Source organism: Cordyceps javanica, chromosome 1, assembly GCF_051103115.1.
Source record: "Cordyceps javanica chromosome 1, complete sequence".
In the NCBI taxonomy this organism is placed as follows: Eukaryota; Fungi; Ascomycota; class Sordariomycetes; order Hypocreales; family Cordycipitaceae; genus Cordyceps; species Cordyceps javanica.
In genome coordinates this window covers 8,273,792-8,294,643 of record NC_139295.1, presented here as the reverse complement: position 1 = coordinate 8,294,643, position 20,852 = coordinate 8,273,792, and the positions used below count along the sequence as shown (strand labels likewise).

The following is a 20,852-nucleotide window of genomic DNA, read 5'->3' as shown; positions in this document are numbered from 1 at the left end:
CGTCACAGAACCAACCGGCCGGTTAGAAGGATGAGAAAGGTTGGTCGCAAGGCCATTTGTGCGGTAGCAGATATTTGGTGTTTTTGGGGGGGCGCTTACTGGACACTGTCTACTGGTCGGTCAGTAAAAGTAGGCACAGCCTTTTGCTTTGTTCTGCCCAAGTAAGGCTTATATCGGCGGTTACAATGAATGGGGCGGTGCTGTTTTCTGCCAATGAGGGCGATACGGATCCAAAACGACCCCGGCCTCGTCTACGGCCCTTGTCGGTCCGCAGACTCGATGCATCTGTCGAAGACGAAAAGCGGGCACCATACCTAATGGTCTGTACTGTATTGGAGGATACTGCTCCGTTCGTAGTTATGAAGCACGTCGACAGCAACCCATCCCAGAATAGCAGCATGCGAGCTCAGGTGCCCGGCGCCATGCCAGGGTCGCCCACCGTTGGTAGTGGTGATTATATACTTGTGTCTTGTGCGCCTCCCTCTTGTTCTCGTTCTTCCTGGCCTGTTGGGCTACCCAGTATTTTCTGCGCTCATCACATGGGCAGCACAAGATGTCTTGTTACTTTTCTTTTCTTCTTTTTCTTCTTTTTCTCCTCGCTCCTTTTCAAAGCTCGTCTGCTTTCCCGAACCCAGCCTACTACCTTCTCAACTCTCCTCTCGCTGCCGGTACCAATGACACGCAGCACCTGTTAGCTCGAGCTGGCGAGCCCGATCCGCTCACAACCTGTGGCTATCTGGATGGAAATCCAACTCGCTTTCGCACCGCCAATTCCGGATATAACTGTCGGTTCGATACAGCAAATAGCCTGTGGGGGTATTGTCCCACCACGGTTATTCGAGCCGTTGACTGTGGCCTGGCTGGAGCCTGCATTGATCGGCATGACTGCACAAAAGGTTGTGGCAATCTCCAAGGAAAGCTTACAACATTTACATGGTCGGTTGAAAGCCCTATTGAGATCTTGAAGAACGACTTGCTCACGCACATTTTTTAACAGTAACTCAAGCCAATATTGCTCCACAGCTCTGCTAGCCTTGGCCACTGATCAAGCGTATTCTTATATTGCTTGTGGTGGGAAGTCTGGCACAGACACTTACCTCGTGTCCCCCACTGCCGCAGCGACGACGACGACGACGACGACCCGGGACATCAAGGCCACGCAGCCAATAGCTCTGCCAACAGCATCTCCGGAGCCGAATCAAAGTTCGACAACGCCAGCCACCACTAGCAGCGGTACCGGCGACAATGCTGGCGGCAGCAATGGCAGCAGTACCACCTCAATCGGCCCGACCCCATCTGCAATGGCACCAGCAAGATCCGATATGGCCACGCCTGGCGGTTCTGGCACTAATAACACTCCTGCTATTATCGGTGGCGTGATTGGTGGAATCGCTCTCCTCTGCATCTTCGGTCTTGCTGCCATTTACTTGATTCGGCGCGACAAAAAGGCCACGGCGAAAAAAAACATTGAGAAAAGACGTACTGAACTACTGACCATGCCAAACACCGTGGATAAAAAATGGCCATCGCACGGAGTCACAGGAGGATGGGGTCCAAGACAACTTCCTGCTCACCATTCCGAACCAGTGGAATTGCCCAGCTAGTCAGATCTTTTTGCTCCGAGCCGCAAACCGACAGTGGTGGCCATGGTTGGACAAGTCTTGGCTGAGGACGCGGCCCAGTTGTCCGATGGTGTCATGGAGAGCACCTCACAACGATGCAATACCTTCAAATTCTCGGGCTGACCTCCGTAGTTGGCAGGCCCAGCGGTTGGTGGCTGAAACTTTGCACATAACTATACCTACATACATGTTCCACGGGTCGACCACCTCTTGTGATGGGTGCTCGACACGTCCGCGTACACACCAAAAGAAGTCAATTTCTTATTAATACAATTACTTCCTTAGTTAGTTATAAATCCTAAAATGAAGACAGTAGTTATCTATATATGATGATTGATAAAAATGTAGTTCGCAAACTACAAGAGGACTTGAGGAGGGACATGCTGTAGAATGCTGCGTAATTCACGTCTAACATCTCACTCAGGGAATATGAAGCAATTAAGAAATAAGCCGACAGCATTTTTGCTACCTCGTTGAATTCTTAGAGGGCCTAGTAGCCTGGACCTCCGGTGGCCTTGGTATTCTCGGTGTTTCATGATCACTCATATCTACACCGCAACATTCCATATACTTGAAAGACTACAAATCCATCTCTGATATCGACTCATCGATTATGATTGTTGCTTCCTCTCGAAGATCCACTCCGGGGATGCCTTTGCTGGCGTGCCGCCCTTTCTACATTGCGCGACCAATTGCTAACCGAGCTCTCCGGCATCACTGTCGAGTCGCTCCGCGAGTGATACCCAGACCGGGTCTGCGAAGAAGTATGACTCGGAGCTCTCTGGCGGGAATGGCAGCTCCAAGTTGCTTCTCCTACAACGAAGCTCTCTTGAAGCAGACGTTGCCGGCCACGCGAAACGACCGGTGGGAAGTCGCGCGGCCCCGCAGCCCTTGACGACGACTGGGTGTGGATGCTATCGCGTTCAACACGCTCCGTTCGGCTTGAACGGCTCGAGGATGCAGCGCTGTGTGAGCGATCGGGGCAGTATATCGATGAGATGTTCGACGGCTCGATGCTGGGGGGGGGAGGGAGTATCAAATTGCGAGATGCTCGCAAGCCATGAGGATGGCATGCGTGCGCCATGGCATGGCCATGTGACGGGGCAAATTGCGAACTGAGCCCACTGGTGACTGTGGTGTGCGAGTTGTACTCATAGCCGCCCCCATGCGTCGAGTGAAACTCTGCGTGGGTATCGATTACCCCTTGGTGGTGATGCGGCACCTCAAACTGGAGATGGCCCGGCGTGGGTAAAGGGATGACGGCAACCGGGAGGGGATGACTCTGGAAGTCGGGTGGGAATGGGGGGAATGGGGGGGATGGGTGGAATGGGGGGAATGGGGGGAATGGAGGGCGGTCCATTGAGGTGAAGCAATATGGGATGATTGCGGTGCGAGTTTCGTAAGACTGGCTCTCGGGAGACTGTGGTCTTCTTGGTCAAGTGGACGAAGCCGCGAGTAGCTGTACAGCTACGAACATTAGTGAGTCCTAGGACAGAAGATAAATATCAGAGAGTCCAGATAGCTTACAGCAGGTGAATTATGCGAAGACTTTGAAGAAGCGCGGTCTGGACGAGAAGGGCAGACACCATAGATATATATACAAGCCAGCCCACATCAGCGCTTCCAATAAACCAATAGAACGCCAGCCGCCTCACACTTTTGCCGTCATGTAACGAACCGGGATCTTATATTGTCTTGTCACGGTCCCACGACTCGTTGACCGGTGTTGTACTCTAGTCTAATAATGGTACAAAAAAAGCAAAAGTCGTCAGCAGTAGCGCACAGAAGTTGGCACGAGTCCGATTGGCCGGCATTATTTTCTTGATGTATACACAGGCAAAGATACGGCTCCCCACGACTAGCATTTCTTCTCAATCTGCGTTCCGTTTAATTTAAATGCAGACTTCAGTTGCAGTGACAATTCTGAGCAGCGCAGCGCTATTGACTGCGTCTGATACAATGATTGGGTTTTTTATATTATAGACGCGAGTTAATCCATTAACAATACTGCCCTCGGTACCAGGGGAATCGAGTGCCGGGATTTAACCTGCCCAGGCTAGAGCTGCTGCCACGCCTAGATCATCACAACCTGAAATCGATAGCTACTTTGAAACTCCTTGCTTTCCTATTGACCCTTTCTATCTCTCTTAATTTTGTCGTTCTGTTCGTGCTTATCGTAGTCATTCTGCATAAGCTCCATAGCACGTCGTCGAATTCAGCCCGGCGCCTTTGACCATTGCTTTTACGGCACACAGCCCGGGTCCAATGATTGTGTTGACCAAACTTGACATCATCCAGCATGTTCTAAGACCGGCGAACCACCTACCAGAGCATTTTAAGCCGGGTTCACCCCGTCTTGTGGGCGCGTTCAGCCGTTGTGGGAACTGCTATAGGTACAGGGTAGCTCATCCCGAATGCGGCGTCAGCGCTGGCATGTGCCTCGGCATGAGCGAATCACGACGCGTTTCTCGGCCCCAACTGCGTCATCAGCGAACCGGCCACCACACTGGAGTACATCGCCTTTGCCGTCTGCAGACTATCGCACGATACCGCGGCACATCTCTTTATCTACTCCGAAAATCAAGAATTCAATCGAATCCTACCACGAGACCGCCGAATCAACATTGCAAACGCCCGCCCACCTGCTCGCCATGCCCGCGCAGTCGACGCTGTCCAAGCGTCCGACGTCGACGGTTGGCCACATCCTCGCCATGCCGCCGCAATGGCTCGCCTCATATGAAGAGTTTGTGACCAAGAATGCGAGCCAAGTGTCGCAAATCGAGAGCGCCCTGCGCAGCTTGACATATATTATCCCTGGTTTGTTCGCCACTCAGCTCTGTAACCTCGCCTGTCTAATCTTTCGGCCCAGGCCGCTTTCGCGACGCCGAGATCGCCTCTGAATCGATCCATTCCGGCGTGCAACTCCTTAGCTTGTATCACGACAACCTTCTTGCCAAGGCCGTCTCCAAGCTACCCGTCCCGCCTGTCCGCACCGCGCATGCGCGGTACACGCGGTTCTGGGCCGAAAAGAGCGCCCTGTACCGGCGAGTCGCGATAACGCTACAAATGGTCATCTACACCGAGCTCCTTTGGGAGATGTCAGCCAAGCGTCGTGGCGGAGACAAGTCCAGGTGGCGAATAGTGGTGTTGCTCGAGGGTATCAAGGCGCTCTGCCGTCTGCTGCTGCTGCGCATCACGCGCACGCGTCAGATCGTCACGCCGCCGCTGCCAGAACGTGAACCCATCCCGGACGACATCGATCAAGAGAAGAGCGAGGAGGAGGGTCTGGCGCTTGGCAGTGAGAGCGAGTTTGCTCTGGAAGATGGCGGCAGCATCCACGGCAACACCATGACCTCCCAGGACGCGCAGGATATGATGAAACCTCCTCACGGCCGTGAATGGTTTATGCCCCGGACCGGTATGAGCATGCCCTCCCTGCCGGAGTCTGGCGATATAAGCTCCTACCTGCTCTCGCGCGTACTCACCGCCGACGATATCCGACCTGCGACGAAGCTGTTGAACCAGCTGCGCGGCCTCGGACACGCTGCCGAAGTGCTACACATTCTCGCACCTCTTGCCTACGCCGTCGCGCTTATGCGCAGCAAGAACAAGCGCTCATGGGCCCCATGGATGATTGGAATCGTCGTGGAGTACGCTGCGAGACAGCTGCGAGACACCAGCAACGGTGCAAGCTTGCGCACAACGCCGCTAGAGCGCGACGAGTGGAACAAGCGCGGCTGGTCGATGCTGTGGTGGAGCATGCGTGGTGCCTTTTATGAGAACGTGACAAAAGGCATGGTGCAGGGAGTGTCGAAGCGCATGCCCAGCTTCATCGGCGGCATCCTGGAGGACTATGAGTATCTTTGGGAGAACTACTACTTCAGTACCAGCGCTTAAGGAACGATTGTGATGGCGCGTTGCAATGCATCATCATTCTTTGCAGCTGAACAGGACGAACTACGAGGTGGAAGGTGCGAAGAGGCCAAGATTCCTCATTGTTGCATGACTATGCAGCTCCTACTGTACAAATACCTATCAAATGGTCAAATAGGACCGACTGCTACGCTGGCAATATTGAAAAGCGAAAGTAGCAGGACCATCGTCTCTTGCATTCCTCATTTTTCTTTGTCTTTACTACATCATTCGGCCTGTTCCAGGCTCATTCTCGTCTAGGAGACGGTATGGAAGCTCAATCGATACCATATGCATCGCTGCAAGCTTGCCACCTGCCTCCCGCCGCCTTGACCATATATGCCACCATCGATGCTAGATCTGCGTGAAGGTGACGGCTTAAGTTGAAAAGATTCTTTCACATGACGGCTAGTTCCGTACCGATTTGACCAGTACAATCGTGGGGTGTGGAACACTCGGATATCACACCTCACCGAGCGGGTCATAGGGTACCTTTCCCAGGCGGTGCTCTTTTACGTATAACGTTTCCTCCTGTGGTGAGTTCGCTGCAGCGTGTCTAGCCTTCTCACCAACTACCCGAGGAGTTGAGTATCACCAATATATCAGATGAAGCTCAGATGGGCGAACCTCGAAAGGTTGGCTGTGGCGGCTTGTGCCGGAGTCACTAGCTGTCTAGGCAACAAAACAAAATCCAGTGGTTACCGCTTCACAAGAATGTTTTTGCACTCTCAGTATAAATGTGAACACATCCTGAGATTGGTTTTACTAGTGACAGGGCTACATAGTAGACTATGACCGTCCTGAATCTGGCAGAGTACGTTTAATAAGGGCTGAATTGACATCATTTTCTGGTGATCAAGCACAATGGCCATGCAAGGTGGCGCGCTACCCTATACGCAGGAATGTCGTTCAACGTTCTAGCACATTCCGATACGATCTAGTACAGAATATGTTAAGTACCAGAATAAATGTCACCTTGCTGTGAATGCTCAGCGGCGCGCGGTACGCCGGCACTTCGATTTCTTGCTAGAATGTGCGAGTGTAAAAGGACGGATTGCGAATGCCACACAGGAATTCAACTACCTTTAGTTGGTGACGTCCTCTTATGTGTGCAAATCTGGGTTTGCTATGTTTAACTTGGAGAGGCACGTCACAGATGACGAACGAGGCGTTGTACCTTTATGATGTGGCCAGGCACTTTCTGGCAATTATCTTACTGGGGAAAGAACCCCGTGGCGACTCCAATATTCCATTTAAATATTTGCAAATATCAACAAGTGACGTTCTTCATATTCTGTTGTATACTACTGCAACGTGAATTGTGTCACTTGCCTTCGCTAGAAAACGCCCATAAGCAAAGTACTTACCTGAATACCCTTGATATGGGACATACTCAAGGGCATAAACTCCAAGGAGAGGGTTGGATGATATGAACCATCTCCAGCAGAGTGTTTCAAGACTTGGCAAGAGTTGCTGTACTATGATCGGCCCCCTGTGTATATCACTGCGCGACGGTTTGGCGTGCGGCAGAAGGTCATGTTGGATACGGATGAGCTGCAGTTGAGGTCGAATGACTAACAGTTCTACGGTAACTGAGCGAGCGCGTGGTTGTTTGAACGCAAATGAGAGATGAGAATGGCGATCAAGAAAGACGACTCTTAGTGACACCGGTCGCTGCCCGGTCTATACAAGATTCTGAAGAGAAATGGCCACAGAATGTTAAGGACAGTTGGAAAGAAGCTGCAGCCGAGCCATAAGGCGCAATGCCAAAGGAACAATAAAACAAAGTAGCAAATTGATAGTTTGGTTTGCCTGGTTCATCGCAGGCCTGTCGGCAAGTGGAACCTCGGGTCAAGCTTAGGAGTCACAATTTCACTTTGAGTTCTGAGCTGTTACAATATGGGACAGAAATTTCGCAAGGGAAAAATGTAGATGAGATGTAATCTGTAGACCGGCAGCATACCGGGTGCAGGAAATGCGCAGGTGCATTCTTGGCCATGCAAGGGGCCAACGCGATGGGTACATGCATCAAGTTCAAGGAACTCACCCCACTGATGCCGACGGCGGCTGAAAACCAGGGAGATAAAAATAAACCAATTGTCAGGGAGCAGGCTCAATATTCCCAGTCTCGAGTCCCGCCAATGATTGTGCCGTCGCCACGTATCAGTACATTCGCGTCGTCCATGCAGCGAGGACACTGCCAGAGCATAATTGGTCAAGGCGCCAAGGCGGGCGAAGGGCATGAAGCATCCCATCGCAGCGAGGAGAGAAGGGGATGGTTATAATGCTGGCCATGCCGGGGTATAGACCTGCTGATTTTTCGTTTTGCGGTGGCGCAAGTGTGAAGCCAGGTATCAGAATGTCCAAGCTGCAGCTAGCACCAAAACTTGTTGACTACGCACACTCGGACAGTATGCGCGAAGCCACAATGCCAAAACGTGCACGGCAGAAAGCGCGCCATTGAGGCTCGGCGAAACCTGCAACGCCGTTGGCTCCAGTGTTCGTTATGAGACTCCCATTGGTTGTGATTATGCGATGAAATGCACCCGCAGGGTGCTCTCCGGCGGCGTGGCAAAACAAGAGCGAGTGCACCCAACTCGCAGATCGTCTGGTGGGCTATCATGAGTATGGTACAGATGCTTTCCGGACCAATCCGTACAAATTCCCCGCATAGTTGTTTGCCGCCGGGAATGAGCCATCGAGGAAGGGCACACTTGGACACAGACGACCCTTGCCCGGCTGAAAAAAAGTGACCTGGTAAGAAGAGTGGCAAATCGATAGTTACACTCTCTTCGGCCCCTCTAGGCCGATGTGCCACAGCTGGGTGATTAGTCCGGAGGTGTTTAATATGCCTGCCTTGCAGAAAACCATTTCCTTGAGTATAGTGCTCCAGCTCGTCAACTGGGGCTGGCGTAGTGACTGACTGCACGCCGCCGTCCCCTAGAAAATAAAGGATGTCTCGGGGAGATAGTCGTTGGGCGGGCAGAGGGCCGCGGAACGCCATGGCATCCTGATCCGATTACGTGGGCGCGCACAATGAGTGCATTGTGTGGCAGGGCGTAGGGCCAACTGAAATCTGCGCTCGCCGACCGATCTACCACCTCGTCTTGAAAGGTTGAAACATTGCATGACATCAGCTCAACGTCGATGGTGCTCGCTGGCCAGTGTAAAACACACTCACGTAAGGCCTGTGCAGGAGCACCTTTCATACCCTCTCGCCCAAAAAATAACCCACCATCCGCACGGATGCATACACTGGTCGATGCAAAATCCTGGTCGCCAATACGGACTTCCAACCACACACCGCTCAAAAGTCTGTTGCTCATACGGTCCCTATCAGTACGGCCCGTACAATCCATCTTTGTCGCGGCTTGTTTCTGTTTGCTGCGTAATCTTCTGCAGCCCTGTCCCCGGCTTTGAGAACAGGCACGCCGAGACTCGACGCTATTGAGAGAGCCATCCCGTACTGGGACGGCGCTCTGCTGCATCAAGAGTCACAGTCAAGCTTGAGCTCAAGAATAACGTGTCTCTGCAAGCAACGAGGTTCGACATGGGGATTTTAGTGTTATGGATCCGGCAGGGTCCCACGTTGGTAAAAATGTTGTCACCCGGTGTGATGAACTGGGTCACTAAAGATTAGATATCTGTGGTGAATCTTGTCCTCAGCCCGGGACCAAAGGAACATTGCGTGCGTATAAATTGGTCGATGAAACCGGCTGGCGACACTGGTCCGTACAGTGTAATATGACCAATGTCGATACCGTCCAGCTTGTGATTCACCAACCTGGAAGCGCCGTAAGTAGGATGTAAACGGGATCTACGGAGTACTCCGTCTACTATAGTATAACTATGGGGTAATCCCTCTAAGAGAGGGGAACTATGCATAACGGCAGAGATGCAGAAGGGTAATATGCGCTGAGTGGAGAGTATTGCGCTGGTGCTGTTCTGGAAATTGAATCATGCACGGAAATGGGGTTTGAGTTGATAAACTAGTATCAGTATGGCCATTGCAAGGTGGGTGATTAGCAAGCGGGACCTGCCCGCTTGTTCATCACAATGCAATTGCTCTCTTTCCAGAAACATTGAGGTTTTCAGCATCATGAGCAGCACGAGAAGCATGATCCGATGGCGTGGACGGTCGAGGCCGAGTCGGTAATCATCCATATTCGCGCTCTGTCTTGGTAAGAAACAGCCTAGAGTTTGGTCCCTGTCAGGGTCTTCAAGATTCTATTGGCCATCCTGGTGCTCTGACGTTTTAGCGCTGCAGCTGTGCTGGGCTAACGAGCAAATATCACCAGGTACGAAATGTATATTGCCTGTGGGGACAGTGATCAGCGGCAAGCAATCTGTATTAGTAGATCAAGACCTGCTGCACCGAAGGTTGCATCCTGCTGCTTCCTATTGCTGGCCATCGGAATCCCGTGGCGGCTTCGTGGTAATGAAAGCCCTTTACGCCAGCACCAACCAGTCACACCACGAGTCGATGAGTGGTAGAACAAGGTGACAGTACTCCGTAGGTGTGACTGATTTGAGGGGAGTGCTGGTCTACTAATGCAAATTGGTAATAAGCTGCCTGCGCAAGAACAAGACAGGATTGCCAGCCATTTTAGTAGTCAGAGGGGTCAATTATAACCGGGCTAAATATCCGTACCTTAGCTCATTTCTGTAGCGCAGTTCCTTGCCCAGGCTGCCAGGCTGTCAGGGTATCCCCTGATTAATCATTCTGACCGAAAATATGCCCGTCGTGAGCTGGACAAGAGTGCGAATGGAAAGGGTGGCAAGGTGGGTGGAATACAATAAGCGCCTCCTCCACATGACTAGGACCGAAGCCGGTTGGCTGTCTGCTTCCGCCCCTGTTGACGACGTGTACCTCCGTAGTCAGTAATCAAATAGCCTGCAGTAGAAGCGGCGCGGTTGCATATTGCTAGTTATGTGTTTTTGGTGTGAGTATTGATAGTGTCGCACCCCAACACGCGAGTGTCGTAACGGCAGTTGTTAGCGAGCTGCGTATACTGGTACTGTCGCCCTGACATTTTATCGCTGTTGCGTTGAGCCTGACGTGCGACTTGTGACTGTGCACTTCGCCAAGCCTTCAAAGTGACGCTTTATACTAAGTATCATCCCAAGTTGGCCCAGCGGCCGCCCCGCAAACTAGCAGAAGTTTGCCAATAGCAAAGGGAAAGTTCCAAATCGCGGGAAGAGCAACGCTTCGGAGTAGCGAACTCGCCAGCTATCGAGATGGTGATTGCAGGCCGAGAGCCGCATTGTGTCTTAGTAGCGTGTTTTCTTGGTTAGATCGACAGTCACGGATTAGCGTCAACGCCAGATGATGCTCTATTCGATAGATAGCACGGGGTATAGGTCAAGCCGTACCAGACGTAAAGGCCGATTCATAGTCATGGGTAGCGGCCGGTTCTCCCGCACCCAGACGAATGACGGTCGCGCAGCTCGAATGACAGCACGAATGTCCTAGGGTCAACTAGCGCAGATTGTGTCACGCAACATGTCTTGCTAGTGCAAGTATATCGCATTCTCAGCGTGACGGTCTGACCCGGAGGACTGGGCTGGCAGGCCCGCGCTAACGAGGGAGAGATAGCATTAGCGCGGTACATGTTCTCAGCCTATCCTGATGATGTCGCGGGAAGTGCCTCTGGGCCTTTATCCCTTGCGATCCCCAAGGCGGCGATGTCCCAGTACACTAAATGCTGAATGTCACCTTGAACTTTGATCAAATCATGACCTGCCTCGTTTCGTCGTGGCCGTCGAAGGGTGAAGCGGCTTGGCGAGCCGCTAGGCTCGAGGAAATTTAGCACTGTGGCGGCATCGGAAAGGCCGGGCAATTTTGAACCGGGCATGTACGGAGTACCAGTAACAGGACAATATGTGACAAGGGCCGAGCCAACGACGAAAAGCTAGCGCACATTGTGCGCAATACCGAGAAAAAGTTCCGGCCAGGAAAGGCTTCGTATCGGTGACAAGTGGGAAAAGCGGCGGGGAAGATCAAACGAGCAGATGCCGATCCCAGCTTTGAACATGCGATACTTGGTGATAAGGTGCACAAACAGCTTGGAGCGTCTGAAAGTCTGTGAAGGTGAGGAAACTGCCAGCCAGCCAGCCAGCCGCTCTACCCCCTTCGTTGGTTCCGAAACACTGAATGTATGGGATCGTGATGGAGTGAGGCTAGAGATGCAAAGTTGAAATGAAGGAGGGCAGATGCCTGGTAAAGGAGGGGTGTGTGCTTAAGCCAACCTCGTAACCCAGCTAGCCGCCCGAGGAATCGAGGTACGTATCGAATCATCTACCAACCTAGACCCCTCCTTTCCTGCATATCGACATGCTTGATGCTCAACTACTTACTCTAGGCATGGTGATGGGGCGTTTGAACTGCACCCACTATAACCCCGACATCTATAGTGGTTTCTGCCCTGTAGGGAGTAGATTGACTCAACAGGGGATCAGCATTGGTGGCTGTGGCTGTGGCTGCCCTTCATCTGCTCCAGCTGCTCGTACCAGCACAGGTAATTGCCTTGCGGCTGGAGCTCCTGTGGAAATAACCAGTGTCATGAGACTGGAAGACCCTGGAGGTCCGTTTTGATACCTTTTCGGCTCTGGTGGAGGCGTGCCGCTGATTGCTTCGAGTCATTTATAGGCCGCTCACTGGTATCGTGTCTTCTCGGGTCGGTAGCGGCATACGTATAAGGTACTGGTAAAATATGCTCTGTTGCCTGGGCAGGCACCCCGTCAAGCGAGCAAGAGTGCTGCAAGAGTACGGAGTACGTGCAGATGACATGGCAAAAGCCTGATGAATGGCAGCACTAGAGATCGCATCGACGGAACTTGCAGGGGGCAAAATGCCGTCTTGAACCTCACTGCCGAACCCGTGCTATAATAATGGAACCTGATATACATAGAACCGCTCGCCATCTCCCTCGCATGTCGTTTCGTTTCAGGTGTCAACCTGAGTCTGTCACGATCAGCGAGCTCAGCCTCGCGGGGTCTGGTTACAGAGGGCGTGGCGTGCGTGCCTTGGCTGGCGATGTTTCATGTTGTTTCGGGCTGACAGCACGGCTCGGAAAACAGCCTCCGATGTCAAGATGACGGACGAACTTAATTACTTCAGATCATTTGCAAAGCGAGGGATAAAAATAAGTCGACACACGAGGGGTCAAGAGCGGGCAAGTAACTGCTCTGCGATGACTGATGACATGCACTCTGATCAAATCATGAGGTTGGGCTAAAAAAGTAAAGGCTAGTTCGGTGCATCAAGGGTGTCATCTACTCGGCAACGCCAATGTTTCGGCTCTCCGGCTCGCTTCCGAGAGGCTTTGCCAGTCGCGAAACACAAAGCCGCTCCGTTGCGTCGAGAAAAACGAAGACTGGTGAGCAGATGAGTCGTTGTGGTTGGCTATAGTATCCCTCTGCTATAATGGTTTCTGCCATGGGCTTCATCCCGACTTGACCTTGCACATTTGCGACAATCCACACCTCGCTTGTTGGTGCCCGGTCGAAACAAGATGGATGTAACTGTGCCGCCTCCCCCAGCTTTTGTCCCAGTAGCCAGTGGTCACTGGTATGCGAACGGCGTCGTGGAAGAGGAGCGCACAATGGCTCGGAACTTGACGTAGCATGAGCCTGGCAACGGGGCAATGACATCATGTGGCCCAATTGCGCAGAGCTCGGGGAGTGAAATATCATCAACTGCTTAAATTTCATGGCTGCATGCTGGGAGATTGCAGGGTGATCAAGCTTGTAGCTCTTATTGAACTGTGGACTGATCTCTTGTGGACTTTTTACGAGGTTTTGGGCGGATCCCCCAATCGTTGGCTAGCTGCGCTTTCTTTTTCTGGAGCTCTTTTTTTCTAGCCCTTTTTCTATACTTACAAGTATTCTTCCAAAGAGGGAACGGGGCGGGAGGCCTTCGGCCGACAGCTCTTGGCTTGTTCAGGCGCTGCGTGTCATCCTTTTCGAGCGACTCAAGAACAGGGACAACGGGGCAGTGCACCAATGCGAAACTGCAACCATTTCAGATCGGAAGAGTCGAGCGGGACAAGAGATTCAACACCCCCCCCTTTCTTCCCCTTCAAGGTCCCCAGCGCCGATGCTTGCATGCTGGTCCTCGCTTGCTGTCCGCAATGTTGCATTCGGATCATGTACTCTCGCTAGCGTGCCGCCTAGTTATCAGTTGGCAAAGACCTCATGCTATCTAGGTTGCGCCCAACTCGAGCAGCATCACACGATATTGCCTTGACCGTAGTAAATCTCACTTACAGATTCAGGACCCAGACGCAATGACTTTTTGTTGATTGCCCTGGGAGAAATTGATCATAGTCAAGAATAATTTCCAACTTGCTCATACATGCGGGACCGTCTCTCAGCCTCAGCAAAGTTTAAAGTTGCTCGTAACAGTATATGCTTCAAGAGCCAATCGGCAGCACCGAATTCTAGCGCCCGAGCAACACAAACCACGGGAGAGCTGAAATGTCTTGGTACTTGGCCGTGATGTACATCCCGCCCCCCCGACATGGAGAAGATTTCATGTTCGCAAATTGCGGCCTCTTCATTCTTCCGATATTCCCGCTGGCAATCAGGCCGAGCCCGACACCAGGCTGGTACATGCCCTGGGCTCCTAAATCTGTACAGATCATCGCCTTAGCCATTCTTGTGTTCAATTTTCTGCAACCCACCCGCCTCACACAGCGTCGAAGAGCGTTGCTTATAAGCCGCGTTGCACGTCGCATGCTCATGTAACATGGCATTGTGGGCTAGATGACGTGAAAAGGGCCAAAGCCCATTCATTATTGCCTGGTACGGTATGGCATTTCGCTCACCCAACGAGACCTCACAAGGCGCATGGTTCTGAACAGGTTTTCTGGTCCGCTTGCATTGTGAGCACTAGTCTTCACGCCCATCATCATGCAGCATCGACTGATTTACATGTTTGATTATGCGCAAACACAGGGACCGGGCGTTGAGGTTCTCCGGGTGAGCGAAGAAGAGGCAAAAGAAAAAAAACACATGGCGCGACGAGGCCGTGCGCGCGTCGTAGTAACGATGAACGCAGCCTAGTTCCCGTCGAGACGGGTTGCCACCTCATAATCGTGAAGGCCCAAGCACTGGCCAAATTTGGAAAGCAAGGCGAGTACGCATGACGTACTTGGGTTTGGAGGTTGGGGACCTATCGTGATTCTGTCCGGGAATGGCCTCGCTTGTCCGAAAAAAAGAAACTTTTTGTCCCGCATTCTCTATCTGGCTAAATGGTGGCATATTCTTTTTCCAACGACCCTGCGTGCCTGAGCAAAGATTCCACCAAATTTAAATTTTGTATTCGTCCCTGTTACCTCGGGATGAAAGGAGGAGGTGTGTGACTCTTGCTACGAAGTCTCACGAGACAGGATATCGAAATGGCGGCGATCAGCTCGGTCATTCAATTAGCGACACCCTGTACCGGTGGAAACTTCCCCTTAGAAAACGGGCCATTCCTGTGTTTTCGGACATTTGCCAGTAAGGCCTATGCCTCTGACCATGTCTCTCCGGACGGGTCGCTGCACGTTTCGGCCGCTGTCCGGACGAACACATTGGGGATGTCTGCACAAGGCGGGTGAGCAGGGAAAGCCCTGCGTTGTCTGCCATCATCCGACTTTGTCCTTTTTAGCCGCGAGCATGCCAGCGTGCGCAGATCGTGTAGCGTTGGCAATCAGCGCAGCCATCCATGACGACTGACCCGATGCTAGTGGGTGCATACGGTCCGTGCTGGAAACGTCCAACATTGCAACACAAAGTTTGGGTTCATCTGTACAGCGCGTCAGAGAACTCCGTATACCATGTCGAGTTCTTTTAATTCCCGAACCACTTTGGGTTCATCCGTACAGCGTCAAAGAACTCCGCGTACCATGTCATTCCTACTCCCGGGAACAGGAAACAGTAGACTGTGCAGATTCACCGGCTAGTTAGTCGCGGAAGAGTACTAGCGGTGTCAGCAGGAGGGAGAGGTTATAGATGCTGCAGATGGCTGACATCAAGCGGGGAGATCGCAAAGCCGCCCGCAGCTTATACATTTGGCCGGCCGTGGATGGCCACGAAAAGGAGTCTGTATGAGTATGTGTGCCATGGCAATGCAATAAGTCACTCGGTACATCGAACCGCGGCTCCGTTTTCGCATGGCAAAGCTACTTACGAAGCGGTACTCGGAGTAAACCGTGCATTCCCCAAGCGGGCGTTCTTGGTACTCCACACATCTTGGCTGTCAGAGCCTCTCACGTTCCTCTTGTGCCTGATCATCATGCCATCGACAGCCGGGAAAAAACGTGTGGCGGTCGACAGAGGGGGGAACCCACTCAGTCTATTACCTCGCCCCCTCTCCCTCCCCATCTTCACCTCGGCTCGAAATGCACATTCAAGAAATAAACACCATGCTCGCAGGACTGTCTCGCATGAAGCCGCAGTTGAAGGGTTCTAGGAGAGGGGGGGGGCGCTTGGTCGCGCAGGCCCCCGGAAGTTGCCGCACCTTTTCTTCTCTGTTGATCATAAACGGCCGATTACTGAATGATACGCCCCATTATTTGTTCGCTGCACACCTGACTAGAGGGGTAGCGGACCTCATCAGTCGGCCGTTGGAGCGCGCGCCGCAAACCCGCCACCGTGCGCGCTCGTTCGCCCTTGCAACCAAAGCCAAGGTGAGAAGTAGGCATCGCACGATGTTAAGATGGTTGCGCCTAAGAAGACGACGAGAAAACTTGAAGTCTACAACTCAGACTTACACTATACACTAGTCCCCATCAAGAAGGATTCTCGCTTGAATGTACTCCTTCTCCCGCCACATGCTGTGGCCAGCACCTTAAAATAGACAAATGAAACACGCACATGCAGAATCGTAACCTAATAAAACTAGAATTAGATGAACCTTGTGTGCCCTTGTTTTTTGTGGTATATTTCGTACATACTATTGCGTAATGATGGAGTAGCCACGGAAATAGCCAGACATCCAGAGACTAATCTGTACGTGTTTCATTAGCAGGCCGACCCTTGCAGTTGATACATCACGCGAAAGAAAAAAGGAGAATAATTTCACCAGAGCAGTACATTCTATATATATCTCAGATTTACTACATGTCTCTACTACTGCCGCCCTGATGACTTTTTGTGTCTGCAGGCTGGAGAGCGGGTGGGTGGCATACAGAACAGGGAGTGGACTCACGCGTGTCATGACCGTTGGAGGGGAACGGGCCTGACCACGGAAGAAAGCCTCCCCGCCCCTACCTTGAAATCATGGAAGGAGATGAACTCGTGTGCCTTTTTTTTTCCCGCTGCCGATCGGTGCTGGAATTGCGCCAGGCCCCTCCCTTCCGTCGTCCTTTTGTATGGCATTGCAAAGTACGGAGTTATCAGACCCGATGGCATAGTTCATCGCGCACCGTGCTTTCATGTGTCAAACTTGCGCAGGGGGTGGGAAATGCTACCACATCAGCGGAGAGGGGAGAAGCAAGTCGATCGCCTCCTGCTGCGTCATGTTGTCGGCTAGTCTCAACTTCCTGGAGGTGGGCTGTGGGCACTGCTGGGCAGTGTGGATGTATGGATGGGTGGGTGGAACCACCAGACTGGGCAAAGGCCGTCGTTCCTGGGCTTGCGAGAGCTTTTTGTGTTCCCTCGCAATGGGCTGTCTTTGTGCAAACATTGTTGAAGTTACGAATAGAAGCGGTCGAGTATCTTGGTAGGCGTGCGCCCTACTTAGAGCTGGCTGACGGACTCTCTACTTTGCTTCACGAGCCTGCATTCTCTCCATGATAATCGTCTGACAGAGAGCAGGCTTGAAACTACGCGTGCTACGTAATTGCGTTGGAGTCCCATGGCTTCATGGAGGCGGCTCAACTCTGGCCGGCTGGATGGTCCGTAGACACGCGAGATATGCATGCGCGATGATTGTGTGGGCTCCCGCCCGCGCGAGGAACGAGTTTGTTTCCCGCTCTCTGCCTTTGCTCCCTGATTCGAAGTTTGTTGTTTTTTCCCCTCCTGTTGTGCAGCATGGGATTCTTTGAGTGCCACTACCCGTGCAAATTACAGAAGGGTGGGGGGTGCCTCGAGGTCCGTTCCCCCAGCTTGGCTTGAAGCCACTTTCTCCCCCCTCCCTTCCACTGGGCTGTACTGGGCTTGATGTCATTTTGCAAAACAAGCAGAGAAAGGCAAAGTTGTTTAATGGGGGGCACAAAAAATGACGGCGCCGAATGTACAAGTTTGTAGCGGTGACCAATTGTTCGACAAGGTAGGTCCAAGTACAAGCACTACTCCATCAGAGAGTCAGAACTTGATGGAGCAAATGCAAAGTCACAAACACAAACGTGTGTTCTTTGCAAGGAGTGTCTAAGCAGTAAGTAGAGGGTCCAAGTGGGCGGGTTGGTCATGAGAACCATGTTTTCCTGGGACGTTGGGATCGCCAGCCTGGCGGGCCTCAACCGCCATTTGTCTGCATTGCGCGCCAGGCAGGAGGGGCTCTGAAAAGGGAAAAGAAGACAAAGGCGCAGAGACCAGTTGCCAAGGGGGTGAGTATAAAATGTGCATTGTGTTTTGCCATTACAACAACCTCTTGGGCATGGTAGGGTGAGTAGGGCGCGATTGTTGGCAGGGAAGGCTTGTTCGCTTCGGTAAAGACGGGCTGGAAAATGCCGACCAAATTACCAGCTTTGCGTAGGAGTTGAGTAGTACCCGAGGGGACAAGGAGAGCTCGCACACAACACCCACGCTGTCGCGTTTCGCTGGACGGCGAAGAAGAAGATGGTGACAAAGTCATCTATAGAGAAGGCGGGCATACACACCACACAAATGCACACATGAATACATACCTACCTAACTCTCTCTCCGTCTCTCTCTAAGTTAGTGCCAAGGGACCAGGGGGGCGGGACAGCAATTGACTTTTCCGCGCCAAACGAGTGAATCAATCAGAAATGCTGAAGCGGGAGCGGAAAGGGCGGGGCGGAGCTGGCTTTTGTTTATTAGTAGTAGCAGTCATAAGATCCGGCGATTTGGGAATGTGTGTGTGCGGGTTTTGAGTGAGTACCAAGTAAAAGTCGTTTTTGTACTGGTAGAAGCGGGACCGTGAAACAAGTGACTTCAGACTTGTCGTTCACGAGGGGAAATGGCAAGAATGAGGGTTTCTAAAAATACTCGAGCATGTCATGCAAAGACGGGACCGGGCTGGTGATGATGTACCAGTAGGTAGAGGGCATAGGCGGAGAGAGCTCGCAGCGCGAGCGCGCGGAGAAAGGACGGGAGAAGAGTCAAAGTGACGTCCGGGCAGGAACATGGGTTTGCCGACTCTGTAAACTCGGGTTGCAATGACAGTGGCCTCGATTGGAGGGGATGAGGATATGCCGGCGCCGCAGTAGCGTGGAAGATGGAGCAGGCGACGGCAGGGAGGTGTTTCTGTTGGTGCACGGATGCATTGGGCTGACCATGTGGATATTTTGCATGACGGAGTTTTTCTGTATAATTAGAGGCTATTTCATACACAGCCTCGTTTGGAAAAGTACTGAGTAGTAGTCAGTATAGTTGTCAAGTCGGCTCTTGTGAGAGCAAAGACCGAGTCGATTCGGGACAGCGGATTACTTATTAAAAAGGCGTCTGTGCATACGACGATGAAGAGGGAGAAAAAACTTGGAACCATGGTTTGCTGCATACCATGTTTAGCTGACTGATAAAGTCGTCATGTAAATTGCAAGAAGAGAAAAGAAAACCCCCGGGCGGTGATGGAACGTAGTAGCAAGAGCAAAAGGCGTCATCAAGTCCCTCCTCATTTGCCGCACGCAGCGCATGCATCGTGAGATTGGCATCGTCTTGAAGAACTCGTTAGCCAGCCAACTAAACCGTAAACAAGGCGGCATTTGCACAACTGAGCATGCACTGTGCCTGATTGCCTGGTTCTTGATTGGGGTGGCGGGCGCGCCAAGAGCATGGATGGATATGCGTTGCACATCCTCTTCTTCCATGCTGGGCTAGGGCCGCGCCGTGTGCCTGGTCCGGGTACCTGGCTAGGGAGGTTGGAAACTTGAATTTTATCATTGCTTGCCCTGTTGTCTGCACGATGTACGGAGTATCCCTCGTAGGTACCCCAAGTTGGCCAGCCAGTAACCATGTACTGGCCAGTATTTAGCCGCAATGCCCCCCCCCCCCCCCCCTCAACTTTTGTCGCACGGCATCGGCAGTGTCTTGATTGAGCGCCGCCCGCTCCCGTTCCGTCAGCAATTTTATTTAAGCAGTAGGCTGTTGCCGATGGGATATTGAGGCAGTCATCTCGGCAAAAGTATAATATATTCAATCCAACTGTTGATTCCTGCACCATGTTTTGGCTCGCGTAGGTGTCGCATCATGCTGCCTTTCTTCTCGCCCTGTCGGCAGTTTCCTTGAAGCTACTCCGTACTCCGTATGGAGTACTCCGTACCTTTGTGTGCGGATTAATCTGCACACTCAGTACGGATACTGATAAGTGTGCTTGACCAGCAGGCAACTCGCAGCGGCGCGGCACACCCCCTGATGGCCTTGTTACTGAGTAACCCAACCTGTTTAGCTAGCACCCCCCCCCCCCCCTTCTATACACTCACTAAGTAACTACCCGACCAGTTGGACGTACGGATTACTGAGTACTCAGTAACTATTGAACCACCTCATGCTACTTCACCTGCTTCCTTTCTTTCTCTGCTCCCCTCCCTTTAGAACCTCTCTTCCTGGCTCCGACCTCAAGGGCCCCCTCTCACGCCTCCCAAAGACCCTCCCAAGAAGCCCTCTCAAGACCGGTCCCCCAAAGGGCTTCTTCCCAGAGTCTTTGCAAACTCTACCCAAAAAGCCCCAATGGTCCATAATCAAGCCCCATACAGACTACAGTCACCCCAGGACCTCTCCTCTCCACTGTCCAGTAGCCACCCCTTTTAGGGCCCCAGTAACCCCCCTTCCTGGGCTTATCCCCCTGCCTCTGGTCCCTTGTCTTGCTGGGCCAAACATGCACTAACACAATCAGGTCCCCAACTCTAACCAACTATCAGTAGTACCAAGTATCCGTACTCATACTCTGTACACCCCCTTCTCTCCCCCCCCTCCTCTTCTCAAGTCATTAAACTACCCATGGACAGACACGACACAGTACTTACCAGCTGCCCTCCTGGTCAAAAGCCGCCGCTTAATTCCCTCTTTCTCGTCTTCACTCTTGTCGTACTGAGTACCCTCTGAGTTTGGTAGACTTGTCTCTTTGGACCCCGGGAATCATCAAAAGACCCGTCGTCTCTCACCACTCACACACCCCTTCCCATGTCCCTGCCCCTGCCACTCACATACACA

General features: G+C 52.3%; 1 protein-coding gene across 1 annotated transcript; it reads left to right on the top strand.

The window, feature by feature from the left end:
• Positions 1-4,273: 4,273 nt before the first annotated feature.
• On the top strand, positions 4,274-5,519 carry V2A60_002525 (peroxisome membrane protein; the record flags this gene model as incomplete). The annotated part of the gene is made up of 2 exons (XM_083253874.1): positions 4,274-4,439; positions 4,492-5,519. 2 exons carry the CDS (start codon positions 4,274-4,276, stop codon positions 5,517-5,519), a joined length of 1,194 nt encoding a protein of 397 aa, XP_083110000.1.
• Between the last annotated feature and the right edge of the window lie 15,333 nt (positions 5,520-20,852).